Source organism: Labrus mixtus, chromosome 10 (assembly GCF_963584025.1).
Source record: "Labrus mixtus chromosome 10, fLabMix1.1, whole genome shotgun sequence".
Taxonomy (NCBI): domain Eukaryota; kingdom Metazoa; phylum Chordata; class Actinopteri; order Labriformes; family Labridae; genus Labrus; species Labrus mixtus.
The window spans coordinates 16,880,983-16,902,635 of NC_083621.1; the positions used below are offsets into that span (position 1 = coordinate 16,880,983).

The 21,653-nt window shown below is 40.2% G+C and overlaps 1 protein-coding gene across 4 annotated transcripts in view; it reads right to left on the bottom strand.

The window, feature by feature from the left end:
* Positions 1 to 21,653, bottom strand: part of htr4 (5-hydroxytryptamine receptor 4) — a 161,665-nt gene that overhangs the window by 47,163 nt on the left and 92,849 nt on the right. For all 4 annotated transcript variants that reach the window (XM_061048563.1, XM_061048564.1, XM_061048561.1 and 1 more), the window contains 2 exons: positions 10,592 to 10,745; positions 4,220 to 4,782 (listed from right to left, as the gene is read on the bottom strand). In XM_061048563.1, coding sequence (XP_060904546.1) covers positions 4,220 to 4,782; positions 10,592 to 10,745 — 717 coding nt within the window. The remainder of the gene's footprint in view (positions 1 to 4,219; positions 4,783 to 10,591; positions 10,746 to 21,653) is intronic.

Sequence of the window (21,653 nt, forward strand, 5' to 3'; positions counted from 1 at the left end):
CACCTAGTGGAAAATACTGCAAAAATATGTAAATGCCATGAATGCAGGACTAATATTAGCTCACATCTGTTTATGGTTGAATGTAGCCGTAATCACTGTCGCAATCAAAGATCAAAATCATGGACCACCTGGGTATAAAAACAATCCCTGGTGGTCCTGGTTCACTACTCATTAATATGATACATGTAAAGATGACTCACTTATCTGAAAGCTCACATTCATAACCTGCTTTCAGTCGTTATGAACAGGAAGAAATGATCTGTAGATGGAAGAGAGGGGAAGAAAATGTCCATCACCTGACAGAAAAATGACTTTGAAAAAAAAGGAATTCTGGGTTGGTATATTCTACAATTCTACAATTCCCTTAGCAGACGCTTTTATCCAGCGTATATCAATTCTCTATACTGCTGACAATGAGCTCAGATCCATCCTGTCTCAGGTTGTCTACGACAAAATTAAAGTTGTGTTTGTTAAAAAGAAAAAAAGCTAACAGTCATCCATACTGAGTGTGATCACTCAACTAGTCTATTTCTGGAGCTCAAACTAACATCTCAAAAGTTCAGTCTGTGAAATAATTCTGTTTCTTACTTCACACTACCTTAGTGACTCATGTGAACACTTAAAAAGTCTTCTTTCAAGCCTTTCGTATGTGTGTTTATATTGACTTTATGTCTAGAGAGACTTTTAGCTGAATCAATTTCATTTCTCTGGTGAGAAGCGGAATAAAAATAAAAAGATACATTTATAGCTGTGACCATATAATCTATGGTGTGGCAGACGTTTGACCTTTTAAAAAATGTCTTTATCTCTAATTTCTGGACTACTTTAGACACAATATAAAGGGAAGGATCAATTAAATGAATAAAAACATTACTATTTTTTATTCTGTGTGAGTTATTTGCAGGTGTGAAAGTCTCAAAGTCCTTCATGGTAGAACTCGTGGTCTCTGACCTTTATCAGGTGCACTGGATGAAAAAGCTCCTTTGCAAAAAAAAAATAAAAATAGAGACACTGCAGCGTGAAAAGGTCACACAGTAAAGACTAACGTAATGAATATGTGTTGCAAAGGATACCAACACTTAAAACTTAATCAGAAATTGATGTTAAAGTCTGTGGCCTAACAGCATGCAGTCAGCTAGAACATCTGCTCGATTCCACTTTTTCCTGTTTGAGTGCCCACAAGCAACACGCCCCGTCAACGAGGGAGATCCACAAGACACGGAGTGACTGACAGGAAAACTTTACTTGATTTTCTTTTTTTTTTCTGGCTCAACAGAGCTTGTTAACTTGTTTTGCAAAGCAGAGATAATGGTGCATTAGTAATATCTTTATCCTTAATGTCGTGTTTGATTCGTGTCAACACCAGAGAGAAACTTTCGTCGGCTCACGACTGCAAAGGCTCGTCACTACAACGCCGCTCACTTCTGTTTCTCCAGCTTTAAAACAAAAGCACTAGATGTTATACTGTTTGTGAGGGGAAACTGAAATTCACAGATCAGAGGAAATTATATTTATTGAATGCAGAGTGGACAGTCCGTTGCTGCGTGATGGGACACGATGTTAATTTGCTGTAAAAGTGAACATCAAAAGTCAAATGGAACCTGTTGCACAAATGTAGATAACAAAAGCCTTCTCATACTGTCACTAGAGTTCTTTTCAACATAAAATGATTGACCCGAACCCATATGGACCCAGCAAATTCCTCTAGAAATACACATACCCAGACCTTTTCCCCTCAAGGTTGTAGCATGTTCAAGGAGAGAGAGAGAGAAACCCAACCGGTCTCATCTTTTAGGGATTTATAGAAATATGAATACAAATATGGAGCATTATTGTCATTTTACTGATGTACAACACAACAATAAAATGGAATTACAACGGCAGGTTAAACTATGGATATCAATCATTTAAGGCTCAAAAACAATTACCATTTTAAAACAGTCCCTAAAAAATATCAATGAAGACAAACAATACAAGGCATGTGCAAATGAGCATTATAGCAGCAGTGCTATATGTAAATAATTAGTTATAAGGTACCCAAGCATAATGCAAAAAAAAGGAAAGGAAAAGAAAGGAAAAGAAATAGGAAAAAATAATATTTTAATTTCAAATATTTTGGATTGTTCTCATTACACAATTCTTTGTTGTTGTAATACAAGCTTTAAAAGCTTTCATTTCCGAAGCTCAGGGATCAATGACCTTCTGTCAGCCACTGAAATCAATGAACATTGCTGCACTTCCTTCTTGTTGTTTTAGTTTAAAAATTAGCATGAAGGACGCCCAGAGAGAAGCACAGGGGGGAGAAGAGGTCCTGTACCTGGATCCATGTTCTGGGATCGCTTACAGCCATTCTGCTGAATAAACACGGAGTGCTTCCACACTTTAAATCAATCTCGGAATAACTCAGAATTCCTCAACAATGATGGAATTAGTGTCTCTAGTAAGATGAATGTCTAAACACTTTAACAGTCTCCAGCCATGGAGGGCTGTCTCCGGTCTGTATTTACATTAATGACATAATCGCTACAGATGATCTTTTTTCACAGCAAGGGAACTCAAGAGAAGAGCTGCTGAATACACTCGGAATAGGACTTTAAAAGAGAAATGCAATACTAATACAAGGGGAAGGACAATGAATTCAGCTGTCACAGCTTTTTACTGACTCAGGAGATGTGATGTAACTTTTAAAACCTATTTGAAAAAATGTATGTGAAGTCTTTATGAACAAAAAAAACTCAAGGAAAGATGAAAATTGGTTTGTGCTTTTTTGAGGATTTAAACTCACTCCCTTTCATCCAAATTTTCACCTACTAATCAATAGGGAACATAAATGGAGTGATATCTGGAAGCTAGTTCAGACAGACAACCGGAGCTTCACACTTGACCTCCTCCAAAATCACCCCACAAACATCCTCCCACTTTGTCAGTAAGCTGCATTGGTTCATGCTGTCTTTTACAACGGCAAATCTCATCTGTTTGTCTAAAGATTCACCGAGCAAGGACTGGGGGAAATTTATAAGACTGACATAAAGAGTAAGCACGAAATACTAGGATCAGGTGTATTTGCTTCAAAGAATTTGGTGCAGTAATAACTTAAGGTTCTGCAGCTTCTGGTTTCAAGTATCAAACTCTCTGCAACTTGAAGTCATTTAGACCCAAACAACACCCTCAGGTTTCAAAACACAGAAATTCCTCCTGAACTGGCCTATTTGTCTCTAATTTATAAATGTGATTAAATACTCTCTGTCATTAACAGGCCAATAGAGAGCACAGAGGACAAAGGGAGAGAAACGGAGGCACATTGAAGTGAAGACAAGCTCTGCTGAGGGGGTCACAGAACAATGTAGCATCATTATTCATATGTGTCCCATTCATACGTGGTCAGATACATGCATTCATATTCAACCTCCCCAGCAAAAAAACAGGAATCTGTGCATAAACAAAAATCTGCTGCATGACATCCATTATTATTGAAAACAGATAAGATCGTCCTACCAGGCGCAGAGATGGAGGATGGAGGAAGGAATAAAAAAAAAAACGAAGATGAAATATGCAGCTTTTGGAGTACATGTAAACGTCATACTCTTATCTCTGTGAAACATGTGTTCTATGTCTATGTTTAGAAACAGTAATAGGCCAGGAGAGTAATGAGTCAAGTCTGCGCATTGGAAAGCACGGGGTCTGCAGGATATTTACAGAGCTAGAAGAAGACCTCGAACACACCTATCACTATGAGCTGCTGCTACTTGCCTTTTTGACACGGCTGAACATTATTCAGGAAATATATCTGCAGCAATTACTGTACGCAGGGCAGAGGAAGGAGAAACTCTCCCTCTGCGTCCTGTGAGAATACTACTGCGACGTCCATACACAGTAATTATTAGAAACTGAACAACAGAGCATGGCTAAAGACAAGCAAAACCTGCAAGGGTGACTGTGATAAATAATTGGCTCATTTGTTTTCTTTTGTAAGGATTGAAGCTGATTGGGCTCAAAGACAAGCACATTTCAAAATAAAGTTTGGTTTCTTTAAAGAAGAAACTACATTGCTTGTTACATGGTGCATGTAACGCTGACGAGCACATGCACAGGTGCGAAAGAAGTTAAATGTTACTTCAACGGTGACGTCCACAGTAAGTGCTCGGGTAATCACAAAAACATGGTGGGGATCTGGATCACTGGGATCTTTTTGAAACAGTTTCATGCCAGAGGAACTTACTTGAGTACATGTGATGATCCGTTGATCTGCGTGGCTGTGCAGGCGGCACCGGACCCCAGGATGGACGGCCTGCGGTACCTCTTCCTCCCACAGCACAGGATGATGAGGAAGGCACGGCGAAAAGACTTGTTGAGGAAGGCGTAGAGGATGGGGTTCAGCATGGAGTTGATGTAGCCCAGCCAGAGGCAGGCGACCCACAGCTGGTCCGGCACTGTGTAGTCTATAAAGGGATCCACCACATTCGTGATGAAGAACGGCGCCCAGCAGAGGCAGAAACAGCCCATGATAATGCACAGGGTCTTCGCTGCTTTGGTCTCTGTCCGCATTCTGTGGTTACGCTGGTGGTCAGCAGAGTCCGATGCACCGGCTCCTCCCGCCCGCTGCAGCATGCTGATCTGCAGGGCGTGCGCCCGAGCTGTGACATAGATCCTCTGGTAGGCCAGCACCATGAGGACCAGAGGGATGTAGAACGCCACCACAGAGCAGGTGAGCGCGTATGGCTTGTTGACCATGAAGACACAGGAAGTGGAGTTACTGCCCTCGCTGTGACGCCGCTGCTCGATCTGGTAAAAGAAGTTACATCAGACAGGACAGTTACAGAAGCAATATAGTCATTACGGCTGTTTTGTTTGGACCACATTCACTGGACTCGGTTTCCAAAACATGACATGCAGGAAACGTTGCTGTATTGACCACCTGCACAAAACACAAACAAAACAAAAGAAATCTCTGCTGTTAACATCACATCGTTGAAAGTGAAATCCTATAATTTCACTTTCTTGGGACCTTATCATTTAGAGAATTCCCTTTCACACAGAGAGACATTGTCAATGTCAGCTGTGCACTCACAACTTGAAATGCTCCACTTAGTTTAAGTGAGACGACGGCAAGTGTAAGGACATTTATACATAACAGTAACAACAGTACAAAACATAATTAAGACGACTGCTGTGGGTGTTAAAGAGTATCAAGCAGAAGAACTCTGCTCAAAGTAAACATCATCAACCTGCCCACTCACTTGCATATTCCAGACTAGTACATGCTGTTTCACACATGGAAGAAGAAGAAGAAGACATATTTGATTCACTGAGGGAAAATTAAGTTTTTCACTCCGTTAGTGAACATGATAAGGGCAGGAAAACACAGACACATACATGCACAAACAGGATCCTATGGACATGCATTAGTGGAGAGGCAGAGTGAGGGGGCTGCACAAGAAAGCGCATCCAAGCTGTTGCGGTTCAGACTTATACCGCCAACATGATCCAAATCAGATCACCCATGACTTCTCGGGGGCTTTTTACTCAGGAGGAACAAACACACTGTACTTGTCTACATGAAAAAGGTTGCATTAAGTTAACTGGAACAGATTCTGCTGTTTGTGTTTGTACATGCAGCCCACGTGGACAATGTTGGGGAAATGTTGTGGGCTGTTTTCAGTGCAGCGCATGTGTGAAAGGAGCCATGCAGTTTTAATGCCCCTGCAATGTTGTAATGGCCGTCGTGCGTGCATTGATCCATCCATTCTTTGTTTTTTTAAATCCCAAGTTGGGTCAAAGTGGTGAGATGCTTAACAAGGTATTCTAGCTAATGAGCAACATGTTTCACTCCTTGTGGGGGATCCTGAGATATTCCCAGGTCTTGTTAAGATATGTAATCGCTTCAGTGACTCCTGGGTCTACCCAGGGTTCTCCTTCTAGTTGGAGGTGCTCAGAAAACCTCCAAAGGATGAGCTAATTATTTTTAAATTGCTTGTACTGGAAAGTCTTCTCTGATCCCAGTTAAAAATTGAGGAAGATTTCTGTGAGGACTTGTTGAATTGGTCTACTGGTTTATGATTTCCATTCCCATAGCTTAGCCATGCAATTCAGTCAATTCAAGTCTACATTTCTGTAAAACATGACCAGATATTTCTGAGTAAATCACCTAGTGTTGCATTATCATCTTTTTCTTTGCTGCCAGAAGTGGATAAGTATTTTTTTTTTATTTCATGCTTCGATGGAATTGAATTAAAATGCAACTACCCTGACAAAGATTAGTGTTAGCTGTATGCACTAATGCCCCAACTCAATCCCATGCACCTCGGACATGACCATGCTGGCACAAAAGTTGGGATTTTCTGAGAATGTACGTGCAGTTTTTGGAAATAAATTCCCAGCGTAACCACTTGTTTAAGCTGCTGGAAATGTCTGCTTTACTATGCCATGAAACACCTCCTGACTTCATAACAACCCACTTAAAATCCAACACTTCCCTCAGCCTGAGTCTCTGTGGCAAAAAAAAAAAAGAGCAACAGAAGTCCTGAAGGTGGGGGTGGGGGCTCTGCACCTCTTCATTAATCACAGACAAGTTCTAGCCCTGCTCTTCCTCTGCTATCATCTCATCTCTGAGGAAAACTGGCTCAGGGCTAAAAGATGAATAATGCAGAGATCACTCTATATCGCTGCGGGCACACGTTCACATGTTTGTGAGCTGAAGTCCTCTTCATGAATGGGTTTTACGATGTTTTCCACGTGAGTGGTTAGGTCACCTGTTCTGCTGCACGAATGCACAATATGAGAAGAGTTAAAGCATTCAGAAAAGGACGAAAATGTTCTTTATTTCCATCTACGGGTCTGACAGGAACCGTTGTAAAAGGTCATTCTGAGTGATTTTATACTTTTTCACTGATATGTTGATTTATTTCACACTTTGGAGTCTTGCCAACATGCCTCATGAAAGCAGGTTTTGTCATTATTTTAGTGCTTAAAAAAATAGTTTAAATCCAATTCTAATGAAAATTATTTGGAAGTTGTTCGGCCTCTCTTTGAAGCTCTATGCATCTTACTACACGTCTTTCTGGGGTAAATTCTACCATCTTTACACCTCATTAACATCAACTGATTGACTCTGTTAAAGTGATCATAAGGAGTGTGTCCTTATCATCAAAGAGCTGAAGGCTGAAGTTGTTATTAATGGTCTCTTTGCTTTAGTAAATCCTATCTTTCTAGATTTAAGTGAAACATTTTGAAAACTTTATGTACACTAATGAGGAGGCCTAGTTTTGGTGTCTTGAACCCTTTCTGAATCCTAACAACATTCAGAATGAGTTTCACTTAATGATGAGGCATAACTCACTTTTCAAATGATAAACATGTTTCTGTGTGAGAACATTTATTTGTTGGATTTTTAACCCAACTTTTGATTGAATATCAGAAAAAGATAACTGTGCTATTCATTTTGCAGCCCCAGCTCGAGCCGGCACCGGCTCCTCGTCCTCACCGCCGCCGACAGGCAGGGCTTATGTCTCGGCTGCTGAGCTGGCAGCAACCGTCTCGCGGCGATATTGCTATATTGCTGGACGCCGCCGGCCACTGCCAGCTCCTTTTCAGACTTAGAAATACAAAGATTTCTCATCTCAAGGGAAAATGAAGGCGGGATGCACGACCATTCAAAAATACTACCAGGTTTCTAATGATACAAAGCTTAATGCAAGTGGGTGAAGTATCCCTTTAAGTTTTGTGAAACATCAGTGCTTCTTTAAACCTTTCCAAGCCAAAAAAGTGACACAATGTCAACCACATGTTCATTATTGTTGCACACCCAAAACTTATTTTTTAAATGTTTCTCTGATATCTATATTTTAAAATCTATATTGACCATAATTATGTATTTTCAGTCACTGCTGAACCTAACCATCTAACCAGATGTTTGACTTTATTTTATTGCTTATGTGACAGTCTTATGTGATCTTAGATTTGTTGAACTACTAACTTGTATGCTGACATCTGCGCGGAGAATATTTGAGGTATGTGACGCTTTTGCTATTACAATTAGCGTGGTCCCACTGACCTGGCTGCCATATTTAAAGTGATGGGAGTGAGAAGATGTTGTGTATTCGGAGTCATACTGAGACATTTTAAAGAAAATGGAACGAAAAACTGAAAGAGACTTTATAACTGAATTGGTGTGATTAAGTGTGACACTCCAGACAAGCCTCCTTAAATAATAAGAGCAGCTTATTCCTCACGGCAACACAAACAGAAGGAACCATTAAAAACATACACTGATTTGTTGGTGTATCTCTTTGGTCTCTGACTTCAGGTTGTTTTGTTTGGGTTTGGGAGCTGCAGTTTGTGCCAGAGCTGACTCACTGCTCAGAATATTTAACAGCTTTAATTGGACCCAAAGAGAGACGCTGCTACCTCTGCTGCACGGTGCTTACTTTTCACCGCTGTAAACTTCTGTTCGTGTGCGTTTGAAAGAGAGGAAGGCAAAGATGTGTGTGTGTCGGGTTCTGCCGGAAAAGAGCTAGCTGGTTCTCTTGTCACTCTGCACACACAGACAGTTTGTATTTGAGTGCACACCGTCTCTTTCTCCTTCAAACTTTTACAAGCTTTCCTTCAACTGATTGTTTAGAAAAAAGCCACAAAAATTCCAGTTATGCAATGGTTCAAACTCTTCCAGCATTGCATACTGCAGATATTTCAACTTGTATAAACAAACTCTGCAGCTACTCGACATGCCAGTCACATCCGCATCATCTCGGTTGAGACGCAGGCACGAGTGCGCAAAACCATCAATAGCCACCTCAGTGTCCAAATCTCTCTGACAGCCATGTCTCTGTAATCTCCGATAAGCAAGCATCGCTGAATTCTTTTCAATCCTGATACTGTCAATGGCTTGCACCTCGTCAGTTTTCTAGGATTTGACAGCTTCACTTCAAAGCTGTACTTTGTGGGTATTTGTAACATCTTTTTCTTGTGTTAAAGTCATCAAAAACATATATTTACACTTCTTTCAAGAGAAAAAAAATACTATTTCCTTTAAAGCGATTAGTAGTTTAAACCAGAGACTTTAAGACATTGTATGTTTCCGTGCTCACAGCCAGTATTTAATTGGTGAATTGCTCCCTGTGATTTCTCTGTGTTATAAATCAAGCTGCACGTTTCTTAGACCTTGTGCCACGGCTCCTTGGATCAAAGAAGACTCAAAGTAAATGTGTATATTTCACAAAATCGAATGATGTGACCTTAGAAATATTTAAAAGCACAGTGTGTTTGTTCAAATATATGAAGAGAACATTACAGATAAGAAACAGATCACAGCTGAAAAGTGATGTATGTCCGATGTATGGAGGCTATAGTTCTCCAAGCGAGCGGCCCGGGTTTGAATCCGACCTGTGACTCCTTTCCTGCATGTCATTCCCCACTCTCTCTCTCTCCCTCATTTCCAACTCGCTCCACGTTCCTTTAAGGCCCAAAAGCCAAAAAAAATAAATCTTAAAATTGATTTCATTAGAACAATAATAAGCACCTCTGGACGTCTACCAGATACTTATCGTTTTCTAAACTGCATGATCTAATAAAAGCTTTATATAGACAGCATGACGGAAGAAAAGAGACAGTTGCTTGTACTGTATTTCAGTCTTTTAAAACTTTTTTTGAGTTGTAAGCACTTCTTATGACCCGTTAGCAAAAGTTTTCATTTATTTATCGGGAATTATGGACAGTAAAACTAAAGTCAGAGTTTTTAATTTGACAAATGTTGAGGTCTTAAGGGGGAATTAGGTTTCCACTATCGTGCAAATAAAAGTCTAAATTTAGTGTAAAAAGTTGAAATGAATATCCTTTCATAGTTTTCTTTTCATCTTTCTCACGGGATTGAGTTCCAGCAGGGCATCTGTTCAGAAACACATATTTGATCTTCTGTTAAATTGCAATTTCAAAGGTCAAGGAGGTCAAGAACGACCCTCCAAACGCAATATTTGTCCTTCTTTTACAATAATCCATCTTGTTTCCCCAGTCACTTTCATCCTAACCCAAGGTTCCTCTCTCATAATACCTTTAAATCGCCTCAAATTGTCTCAGTTTCAAATACACCAGAATATTTCTCCTTCGCTCTCCGTCTGATCCTCTGCATCTTATTCTCATTAAACAAAACTCGCTGCACATATAAGACTCTAAAGACACTGAGTCACCCATTAAATGAGCTACTTTACATTTCACAGCTTGACTTCATGTCTGTGGTGTCGGCGGCCTTGTCCCTCTGTCTCTGTGTCTGACATGTTGATGTTGTTGCCATGGTTACACATGAAGCATTTCCTCTTTGTTTAAAACAATGCTCTTCAGTACTTTGAACTAACTGTTGTTTTTCTGTGTTTATGGTAATCATATTTGAACATATTGAGTTTTATTTCTTCTTTCTTCTTAAATACAGCATAGAAAGAGAAAGAGAAAGAGAATTGTTCATAAAGCTTGTTTTGCTTTAGTGAGCTAGTACCTTGTGAGAGCAGGAAAGAACAGCCATCGACCTTTTTGTCCAGATATGCTCAAAAGGTGGATGTACCCACATCATGTATACAGTACAGTGCAAATAAAATACAGCGCTCACCAGGTGGTCGATGCCGATGCTGTTCCAGCCCTGCATGATGGGCAGGAAAGAGATGAAGGTGGGAATAACCCAGCAGCCTCCTATCATCAGAGCCACTCGCATCGGAGTCATTTTGTTCCTGTAGACCAGAGGCTGGCAGCAGATAGCGTAGTACCTGCAGACAAATGACAGAAATACTGATCAACCCATCGCAGCACATCACATGAAATCTAAAACATCTCATACTTTATATGACTTTTTAACTTGAATCCAGCAGTGACGCCTACCTTTTTATTCTGGGATGATTAACTGTTCAATTTGATTTACAAACTTGCAGTAAATAGGAATTCCTACATATTAAAACTCCAACATCACAACAAAATACAACCGATACGACTAAATCAGAATGCTTGTTTATTTCAAGTCTTTTCAGTGCCTCTGTTTTTGCCTCTCCTTTACAACAACCTCTAAGGCAAGACATGAGGGTTGTTGCTGCAATACATTCGCAAAAGTAGGCTTTCCGACAACAATTAAGCACTAGAAGATTTTTAAAAATGTTCTCCTCTTTCCAATATCTCTGTTTAATGTCTAAACCTCTCTCTCACTGTTTCTCTCGACCTCTTTTGTCCTCAGTTTATTTTTACTCTCTCCCACCTTGAAACCACTTTCAACATCACCGGCACTGCGCTCTCCTGGCTCAAATCATACCTCTCTGACAGATATCAGTTCATCAGCATAAACCACTGCAAATCCCCCACTACTCCTCTCTCCCAAGATGTTCCACAAGGTCCACGCCATGGACTTGATGACATTCAGCTCCACATCACCACCAAAGACCATCACTCCCGCCACTCACGCAATACATTACTCCACCCCTTACTTCTCCCTCTCCATAGAGCTCCACCGTACTCCCCCACGTCCATAACCTTGGTGTCATCTTTGATCAATCCCTTTCCTTCAACAAACACATCAAACACATCACCAAAACAGCCTTTTCCCATCTCAGAAACATCGCCTGCCTCCGCCCATCTCTCTCCTTTTCAGCTGCTGAGACCCTCACCCACACATTCATCATTCCAGACTGCACTACTCCAACAGTCTCCTCTACGGTTCATCATCCAAAACACTCAAGAAACTCCAATGTATCCAGAACTCTGCTGCTCGTCTTCTCACACACTACTGCATCTGTGATCACATCACTCACCCCCATCCTTCACAACCTCCACTGGCTCCTCATCCCCCAGCATGTCCACTTCAAACTCCTCATCATCACCTATAAAGCCCTTAATAACTTGGCTCCCCCTATCTCAGGTCTGCTGACTCAACCCCTCTGCAGGACCAACCATTGGCCCAGGGGGGACAGGGCCTTCTCCCTTGCCGCTCCAACCCTCAAGAACTCACTCCCGATTATTATTTTTCACATTTCTAACCTTTTAATTTAATCTTTTTCTGTGCGTGCCTTCAAACCTTACTCATATATCTGCATGTCACTTTTCTCCTTCTTTCATCATTCTCTCTGCTTTAACCTTCAAATATATCACTTTTATCATCTTTTAAAAAAAAAAAAACAGGAGTACTCAAAAACCTCAACAATTCTCAAACACATCAGAAATGACAGAAGCACCATGGCATAGATAACTGTTGTGACATTATCTCAGTGCATCTGATGCATCACGCTCAGTTCCTCCTCTGTTGGTCAGTAAATTGTGGGTTGGCCTTGGCTGCTGCATGTCTGCAGGAGACAGGATGTTCAGCTGCAGCGTCTCATTACTTGTCCTTGATGACAGTTATTAGTCCGACAACAGACTGATGGAGAAGCTGGCTACAAATTTGTTCTGTCATGTGATGCGCCTGATGGCAGCTGATCCTTTTAAAGCCACAAACACATGATTTACCAGGTACGACAAGGTGGATTTGTTCTTCTCTGAATGTCATCAGAGCTTTGAGGTCACAAAGAGGATGGTTTAGGAAGAAAAAAAAGACATCGCAAAAAGATGACTACGGATAGGCCTACATCTGGATAAGCCACAAACTTTGAGGGACAACTTTTTAATTTTCTAGGTGAAGGTAAAAATCAAGACTTTGTATGATTTTAAGTCAAAATAACATGTTTGAGTGCATTTTTAAAAGTCTAATTTTAGGGCCACAGTGACAGCGCTTATTGTTTAGCAGCACCCAACACCTTGGTTTCAGAGCACTTCTCACTGACACTCATTGTTGCTAGGATAGGAAATTTAACTTTTGTTTCCATCGGTAGTGACAGTGAGTCGATTTTATTAGCTCTGTATGCTTAATATTTCCCTTTATTCAACGAAATGTGACCAAGAAAACATGAAAATAATCTGACATCAGCAGCAGCTCTGGACCTGGATATTTTCTTTTTAAAAAGACTAAAACTGATACATTTCTTCTCAGCAGTTGCTATTGACAAAGCTGATATTAGAAGTCCCGCCCCTTCTTAATTGTGATTAGTCAGTGAGGGAGAAGTAACATTGACTAAGGAACTAATTTCAAGTGAGTGTTGTTGGCGCAGGGGAATAAATCAGTTTACGCAGAAGGTTGATTAGTGCTTAGGATAACGATGGCTGACAATGCTGAACTGCCCTTGTTTTGTACTGGTAAGGGGGTCGTGCAAAAAGAGCCTTAATTGACACAGGTCCTTAGTCAGACTAACACCATAAATTACACACTTTGCTTCCGTTTATCCAGACATTAATAGACAGGACTTTGATTCTGGATAAGTTGAGAATTTTTTTACTGAATGTAAAATTCCTCAACCTCAATTTAACTCTAACAAACGGTTTTCATGATAACAGATTATATCCATTTTTTTTGCCTTATCTCCTTTCATTGAAAAATAGATTGACTGAAAAACACGTTAAAATGTCTTCCTCTTTCTCCGACCCAGATCTGTCCCTCTTCTTTTACAGTCTGCCTTGATATTTTCTGTCTTTTACGCCAAAAAGTAAAAAAAAACCTCGACTTCAGCAGCCATCGTCTTTTCAAACAGTGAAACAAACAGGATTTAGCTGGTTTCCAGTCATCGTGTACAGAAATCCCACCGAAACAAGACACTAAGTTCTTCAATTCAGGTTTTCTCTTTCTATGTATCAGTCTAACTTCATTCATAACTTCCTCACTTCCTGACTCACACATTCACTCTGACTCCAAAGAGGGAGTGTAAGTGTGTGTCTGAGTGTGTGCACGCGAGCATGATATCACACACTACAGCAGGAACTCCCAGCATGCTGTCAGGGAGTGATATCACTACGATGATGCTGGCACAAAACTGCATGAATGAAATCACACGGGTGATAGGGGAAAAGGATGAATGAGTGCGCAGAGATGGAGGTTGAAAAGAGAGGAAGGAGAGATAAGAAAAGGATTGAGAAGGAAATTAGGAAAAGAAGAAGAGGCAAAGCAAGGGGGGGGGAAAGGGGGAAAACATAAAGGATGCAAAGGAAGAGAAATAGGAAAGGAAAAACAAGCAGGAAGGGAGACAAAAAGATGAATCTATGTATGGAAAAGCTCAGATGACAGATGCATCGCTTACTGTAACAAATCCTCCATAACTGCAATTTCACCTGGGTCAATGACTGTGTGTGTGTGTGTGTGTGTGCGTGTGTGTGTGTGTGTGTGTGTGTGTGTGCATGCTCTGAGCACTCAGGTCTGTTGCAGTGTGATAGGAAACAGATGAAGTCGACCAACCGAGCCACTCAGACCTCCATTACCCTCTAACCAAATGGGTCTACTATGTTTACGTGAGTGTTTCTGTGTGTATAATGTGTGTGTGTGCGTGTGTGTGTTTGTGTGCGTGTGCCCGTCTGTGTGTACAATGTGTATGTGAGCCCTTGCAGCGTATCTACGAGCATCCATGTCATGCTTCACTGTGTTTAAGATTTCCTGTTTTTGTGTTGGACATAGAGCTGGAAAAAGGTTTGCGGCAAACAATTTGTGTGGCTAATATTGAAAAAAGAAAAAAAGAAGATTAACAATTGTCAACTTTCTCATTTTCTTTAAAATGTTTTGCTTAATTTGCTGTTTGTTTTGCTGATTTCCCCCCAGTGTTTTAATGCACTTTGTATAACCTCTGTGTATTAAATAGGAAAAACTAAAAGTAAACATTCCTTCCATATAGGACCAAAATAATTGGTTTTATAGAAGGAAATGAGTAGGCCAAATGCTAATTAAAAAACAACAACAATGATTATTTTCTCTCATTTTTACAGTTTTTGCATTGCATGGTGAAGCATCAAACGCTCCCCGTCCGCACTGCATTTGTTACTTTAACATTTATTTCTCTGCTCTGTGAATTTCAATTCCTCAGAGTAAGTATTATAACATCGGGGTCATTTATTTATTTTGAAGGTGTAGGAAAGGAAGAAGCACATTTTTCAATGCCTGCCCACAGAAAGTCACCAGATTCAAAATATCACGTCCTTGATCAGCTTGGGAGCGCACTCGTCGGTGGAACATGGCAGCAAGCAGTGTCACTGTGGATATGGAGCAAAATGATTTCAATGCTGTAATGCTGGAGTAAGAACATTGAGCGTCAGACTTAACAAAATCCTCAACATATTTTCTTCTGCTTCAGTTGGCCACCTCTTTCCAGCTTACAAGCTGTATGACACACACTGCCTTTCTGTCTTTCTTTTGAACGTTTTTTCCCAAGCAGTCATTTTAACTTTGAAATTTGGTTTACATGGGATATGAACACAGCGTCTGGCTGACAGTCCTGTTTTTGCCCCACTGTTTACAAGCCAATTACTGTACAGCAGGGCAGGAACAGGCTGGATTATAATGGAGAACAAATAACACAACTTCCCCAACAACAAACAGCTAAAAGAAAACTTACTGGTGGTGAAAAAAATCAGTTTGTTTCAGCCAACGACTATAACTTTGAAAGCACGTCGGAAGCGGTCGCCATGTTGGAAATGCTCTCTCGGTCTAACTTTCAGTCAACCTAACAACAGCCTGAGAGCTGGAGCTGAGGCAGGTTTAAACAGATACACCGTGCCTGTCTGTCAGGTCAGCTAAGCGCCTTATTGTGAATATATTTTATCTTTCATAAAATCAAAACGGACGAGTTATCAAAAAATTCAAATTTTCAACAATGGAGGTTGCAGCTTGGTTTCTGTTAAGGAACCAGATGTCTTCATTTCAGGAGGAAATGGAGAAAAAATTAAAGACTAAAGTGAATGCTAGACTTGACATGATCGGGCACAAACACATCTCCAGATGAGCTTCAAGGGTTCAAAATAAGTTCTCTACTTGTTCAGAGATATTATACTATGTTTTGTATGTTATACTTGACAGAACTCATAGTATCAAAACTGCACTATGCAGATAACTTAAAAGAAGTCAAAGTTGACGGACCCACACCACCACACATGATGCCATTCTTTAAAAGTAATTTGTCAAACTTTTTTTTGTCTTTCTGAAAGACTATCTTTAGGAGCCTTTTAAGCTTTATTTGGACAGGACAGTCAAAGACAGACAGGAAATGTGGGGAGAGAGAGAGTGGGAGATGATGTGCACCAAACAGCGTCAGGACCTGAATTCAAACCTTCGACCAGTGAGACGAAGTAAACTAAGTCAGCAACCCTTGGTTTTTCTTTCACAATAGCTAAGCCTCAATCAAGGTCAATGCCTAACTGTTATTGAGGGTAAAACAAATGTTGCACTTTTGACTTCTACATGCATATATGTTGTACTGATATTCTCTGTTTTTGAGCTCTGTGTCCCGAGGCATTCAACAAGAGAGAAAAACTGAAGTCAAAATAATTGTATCCAAAATGACATCCATCCTAAGAATGACTTTATAATAATCAATATTGTTGTTGCAGCTTTCCTTCTGATTAAGTGTCTAACTCCCACACTCATCCCCACCACAGCAGCTGAATTTACACATTTTTATAACCTTTTCTGATCCTTCCTGGGATGACTGAACACTGAGCTCTGCAGCAGCAGTATTAAAGCTAATCCACTTTATCCCAGCGCCTGTCACTGTTGGTATTTTGCTGCCTCCCCTGCTTCGGTCCCACCTCATTACCTGTTTGCGGTGCGTGGCATTTCGCAGGCATCAGTGATTTGGAGTGCTTGTGTATTCTGTGTGTGGTCTGCATGTGTCGTGGCATTAAGAAAGGTCACGAGGGCCTTTCTATTTGAGTAGCCAAAATAGTCGTGTTGAAAGGTTGCAAATGGGTTCTTCAAGTGTGGATGAGGAAGTCTGAAGTACAACCCCCCACAGCGTAATACAAGTGAGAATTACTGCACTGTGTGAATACAAACGTCCATACACAAACACACAGTATGTAAGCTTAGACACATACAGGGACCTATAGCATGCATAGCATCACATTAACCTGGGATAGATTAGAAGCAGATGGAACGCTGGTTTTCTGAGACACACAAAGCATCATATTACATTCGTTGTTCACACAACACTGCAAGACATTTGATTTCATTTTAAACCCAAATATGAGAGAATATCATGGCAGGAAAAATATTGTCCCAATCTCTGAGCGCAAAATGAGATGAATGTGCGAGGCTATAGAAGAGCGGCGCTCGCAAATCAAATAGCCAGGAGCAAAAAATATGTGTTCGTGATCTCTCTCACAGCGCACAGAGATTTATTTTTGCTTTTGCACAGCTCTTCTACCGTCCTTGCTTGTTTATCTCATTTACAGATTTTGGCTTTTTTTTTATGATAATAGAAAATGACCATTTCAAATCTTCCAACCTGAATATGTCAAGTTTCGTCATTCACCAGGACACAGCATTGCAGCAAAAGCACACTGGATTCACATCAATATGAAAAGCTAATAAACAAGGTGAAAATGACAACAAAGTATTATGCACTGTTTTAAAGCAAGTCTGAATTTACAGGAAATGGTACAATGCAAATCTTGACTCTCTCTTGGTCTGGTCTCCTGCTCCTGCTCTCAGTGTTTGGTATACATAACTGCATCTTTAGCCAAAATAAACTGTGTCAGAATGTGATCTGTAGTGACACATGTCAAAACTCAACAACATTTTCCAAACAGCTTTCCCCTATCGTGTCAGTCATCAGCATCTGCTGCCGTTCTTTCGGGGGAAGTTAATCTATGTTGGCAGGTTTGGACATTTTAATTGCATATGGGGGCAGAGGACGGGTAAGAAGTATCATGCAGCAAAGTGGCAAAAAGAAGGCATCATGATCATGAATTTAAGCGAGGAGCCATGGGGTAGACTAGCCGTCATTATGCAAGAGGTTTTCTAACAGATGTGCTGTGAAGGTCAAGGAACAGTTTTTCCTCTCAATGGAAACATGAGGCGGATTGTGGACTCGCTTTTTTCAGTCTTTTGTCTCTTTTGTTGTCACTCTGCACTCCATTGATCGGTTTCTTTTTCTCTACTGGAGCTTTGCATGCATTTACTTTGTCAGTAAATTACTCTGAACACATGTCACACGTCTCGACAATATGTGACATTTTATTCTCTAACCCTTCTCATCTTCCCTTGCTTTAGTATGTAGAGTTCTCAGACAGTGATGTAACAGCAGAATTCATTCTTCAAAATGTAAAATAAAACACATTAAATATTGCTGCTGTATATCTGTATTATTGTGAGATGATTTGTAATACAAATACATTTCTCCAAGTCTTTGTTCAGTACTTGGACTTGTGACATGACAATAAAGTTACATCTGATTATCAAATTAATATGAAAGCTCCTTAAACTCTGTATCCTGACCTCTTGGATCTATATTCACTAGAGCTACTGCAAAACAAAAACATACAATGTTTTATGCAATTATATTTTTTAGCGGGATGGAAGTCACAAATCTGATTCAACATGCAAGATTGTCAACCTTCACATTAGCAGTTGCCCAACTTTCATGCTTTAAATATTTAGCTTTGAAGTACAACATAAAAAAACTATTAGGTATTCCTTTGGTGAGAAAAGCCTTGTTTTTTTATACTAAGAATATTTTCAAATGGGTGGTCATGAAGTGATGCTATCTTATTTATCAAAGTGCTGCATCCCTCCAGTAAAAAACAGTTCACAGGTTTAATGAGCAAAAGTCATTCAAGGATTATTTGGTTCTTCAAACAGAATAATGTCCGGCACTGAAATCAACAACATTAACATCTGTTACCAAATAATTCAGGATATGGGACAATGCATATTCAAACTTTGACATGCATTTCTTTTATTTGTCTCCACATATTTTCCTCTCTCTGACTAACACTTTGTCTCGCTCTGTCTCAGCCTTAATGCCTCTTCACTGACTGCAGTTGTAGCATCCTTCTTGTAGCTGTGTTAATATTTTTAGCCTTAATTGATTTCCTTTCAGCTTTTGTCAGTATCTTTGGCTAACAGAGAATGAATGAGAAGCTTTATCCTGCAGCTGTTCACTTATTTCTTTAGGTTCTCTCTTGGCTTCAGTCTCCGTTTCCCCTTCTATTCTCTCCGTTTTTCTCTGGTTTCTGTCTCCGTCATGTTCACAAGTTTGTGTTGTCTTTATCAGCCAAGTTCCTCAAGCAGAAATTTACCAGAGGCAACAGATGTTTCTTTTTATGTGCATCAAGTGATGTTTGTAGATGCCTCTTTTTCTCCTGCTTTCAGATTGTTTCTTTTTAACTCTTTCCACTGATTCTGAGCTGAGACCTCTGACCAGCTTCAAGGCCCGTCACGATAATAGATTTTTAAACTTAGCTATGATGGACATCAGATATTTCTTGTAAGAGACCCTGGACCTTAAAGGTCACACATTATGCAAAATGCACTTTACTATGTTTTCCAAACAAGAATATGTGTCCCTAACCTGTCCCCCCCAATTATGAGAAAAGTCCATCCTCTCCATCTGTTTCCTGCTCCACTTTTCAGAAAATGTGTGCTCAAACAGGCTGTTTTCCCTTCATGACATCACAAAGGGAAGTCACCCCTGGAGTGGATTTTTAGCAAGAAACCTCACGGAGACCTTGATGTGACCTTTGAACCCCTCTCATAGTGTGAGTATTTACTGAAAAATACTATAAGTTGCTTTGAAAAATATACAATACAGTATAATTGTGATGTAGTTCCATTTTCCCCAAGGACAGAATCAGCATTTTATTTAAATTCTATTTCTTTTCCTGTTGGGAAAGAAATAGTACTGATAGGAAAAAACTAAAACATTAGATTAGAGTTAGTGAGCAGATTTTTGGCAGATAAGATTCAAACTCTGGCTGAAACAGTTGATTGAGTGGGTGGGGGTCACAAGCACCACAGACATGACAGATACCGTGTGTGTCCCCATACAAGCTGTCTGATCTCTTTTTTCTCTTTTATGTTGTTGTTTATTCCATGTTGTGTTTCCGTAACGCTCCGTCAACAGCTCGACAGTACCTTCTCTTTGGGTCACGAGATATTTGAATTCAGTGACAGTGTTTGACATTGTTACAGAAAGAATTAAAATACCACAGTTTGAGATGACAGTGTTTAAACGCAGGTAAAAAAAAAAACGTGCAAGAAATGTTTTGTTTTGGAGATTTTTTTTCCCTTCTAAATTCTTTTATTTATGAATCCAGACGTTTCTGACTGTTTCCTTCTGTGTTTACACTCTTTCACCTCCAGGGATTTGCTCAGCAGATGCTCCCTCTCATAGAAAAAAAAACTTGAAATGTATTATTTTTTTTACTTTGCTATGATCTCATAGAAACTGTTTTTGTTTTTGAGGATGCTGGAAGCTACAAATGACTGGCCCATTTTCTCCTCCTGGAGACCAAAATATGTTGGAATCGACCTTTCCTTCATTTTTGAAGTCAATCGTCACCAGAAGTTCGGGAGCACATTGGTATGTACCCTTTGGTAAAAGTTCATTTTGACAATAACAACATAATAAAAATAATTGGTCCTGTAGTGGCATTCCTTCACAAAGTTTGCCACTGACTAGCTGAGGGCAGAGTCACTTACATTTGAGGAGAAACACAGGAGATGTAATCCAGATTGAGCGAGATTAATGAAAAAAGTTGTAAATAACATTGTCACACAGTAGAAAAACATGTTCCCCTCTGCCTACTGAAGCTCTCTCTAAGGGGCCTTTCAGAAAGGACGCAGTGGGCGCGGTATGCTGGGCATTCATTTCTGTATTGTGTTGCTCCGCGCAAGAGCGTATCTCCTTGCTGCCGAGATGAGATGGAAAAAGAAACATATTGTCACCTGTTTGTGTTAAGATCCATTACATTAGGTGTTTGTCCTTCAGATATCTCTTTGCATGCTTTGTTTGTCTGCATGCGCTTCTTTGAGTTTGAATCACTGCACTTTAGTTTCTCTTTCGAGCACACATAGCAGCAGAGGTCAGCCTTCTTTTCTCTGTGCACCAGAGGCCATCAGCAGCCATAATGTAAAATGCCAGAAGCTTTCTGCAGGCCGAGGCTTTGAACTGTAATCCTTTCTGAACCTCAGAGGTGAACAGAGACAGTAAACGGCTTTTCTTACCATGCTTAATAACTAAATTCCTCATCCCACTTCGGTCCATAACGCTTAGCATTACATTGGCCACAAAGATAAACTGGACTCCAAGCTGCTTTAAAGAGACATCCTCCTTAAGATTAAAATATTTTCCAACATTCCCACAGGGAGCTGATCAGCAGGATGATAAATCCGTTTCACTGAAGTAAGCAGGGGTTCTCCGCCTTGATTCAGAGCATCTTGAGGGGAGAAAGAAAAAGAGGGAGAAAGCATTTTTTTTGTTCCTCACCATCAACCTTTTCTTCCCATAAAAGTCAAGCATTAAAATTTATAGATTTCTTCAAGGCAAGGGCGAAGAGAAGGTCTCTTTTTCTTGACCTCCTGTCATACTCTGTGTTGCAGCCACAGCTCCTCTAACCTCGAGGCTGCAAATAAATGCAGACACTCAATTTGAGGAACCACATAGAGCACAAAGTAAAGTTCCTAAAAGAGTCACTTTCATGTGGGAGATTCAGGGAGAAATGCATTTGAAGTGCGCAACAAAAAGTGGAACCCTCGAGGAACACCTTCATAAAGGTTTCATGAATACTGATGGAAGGCCACATACTAGAGGCTTTTATTCAACATGCATTGTTCCATCAAGGAT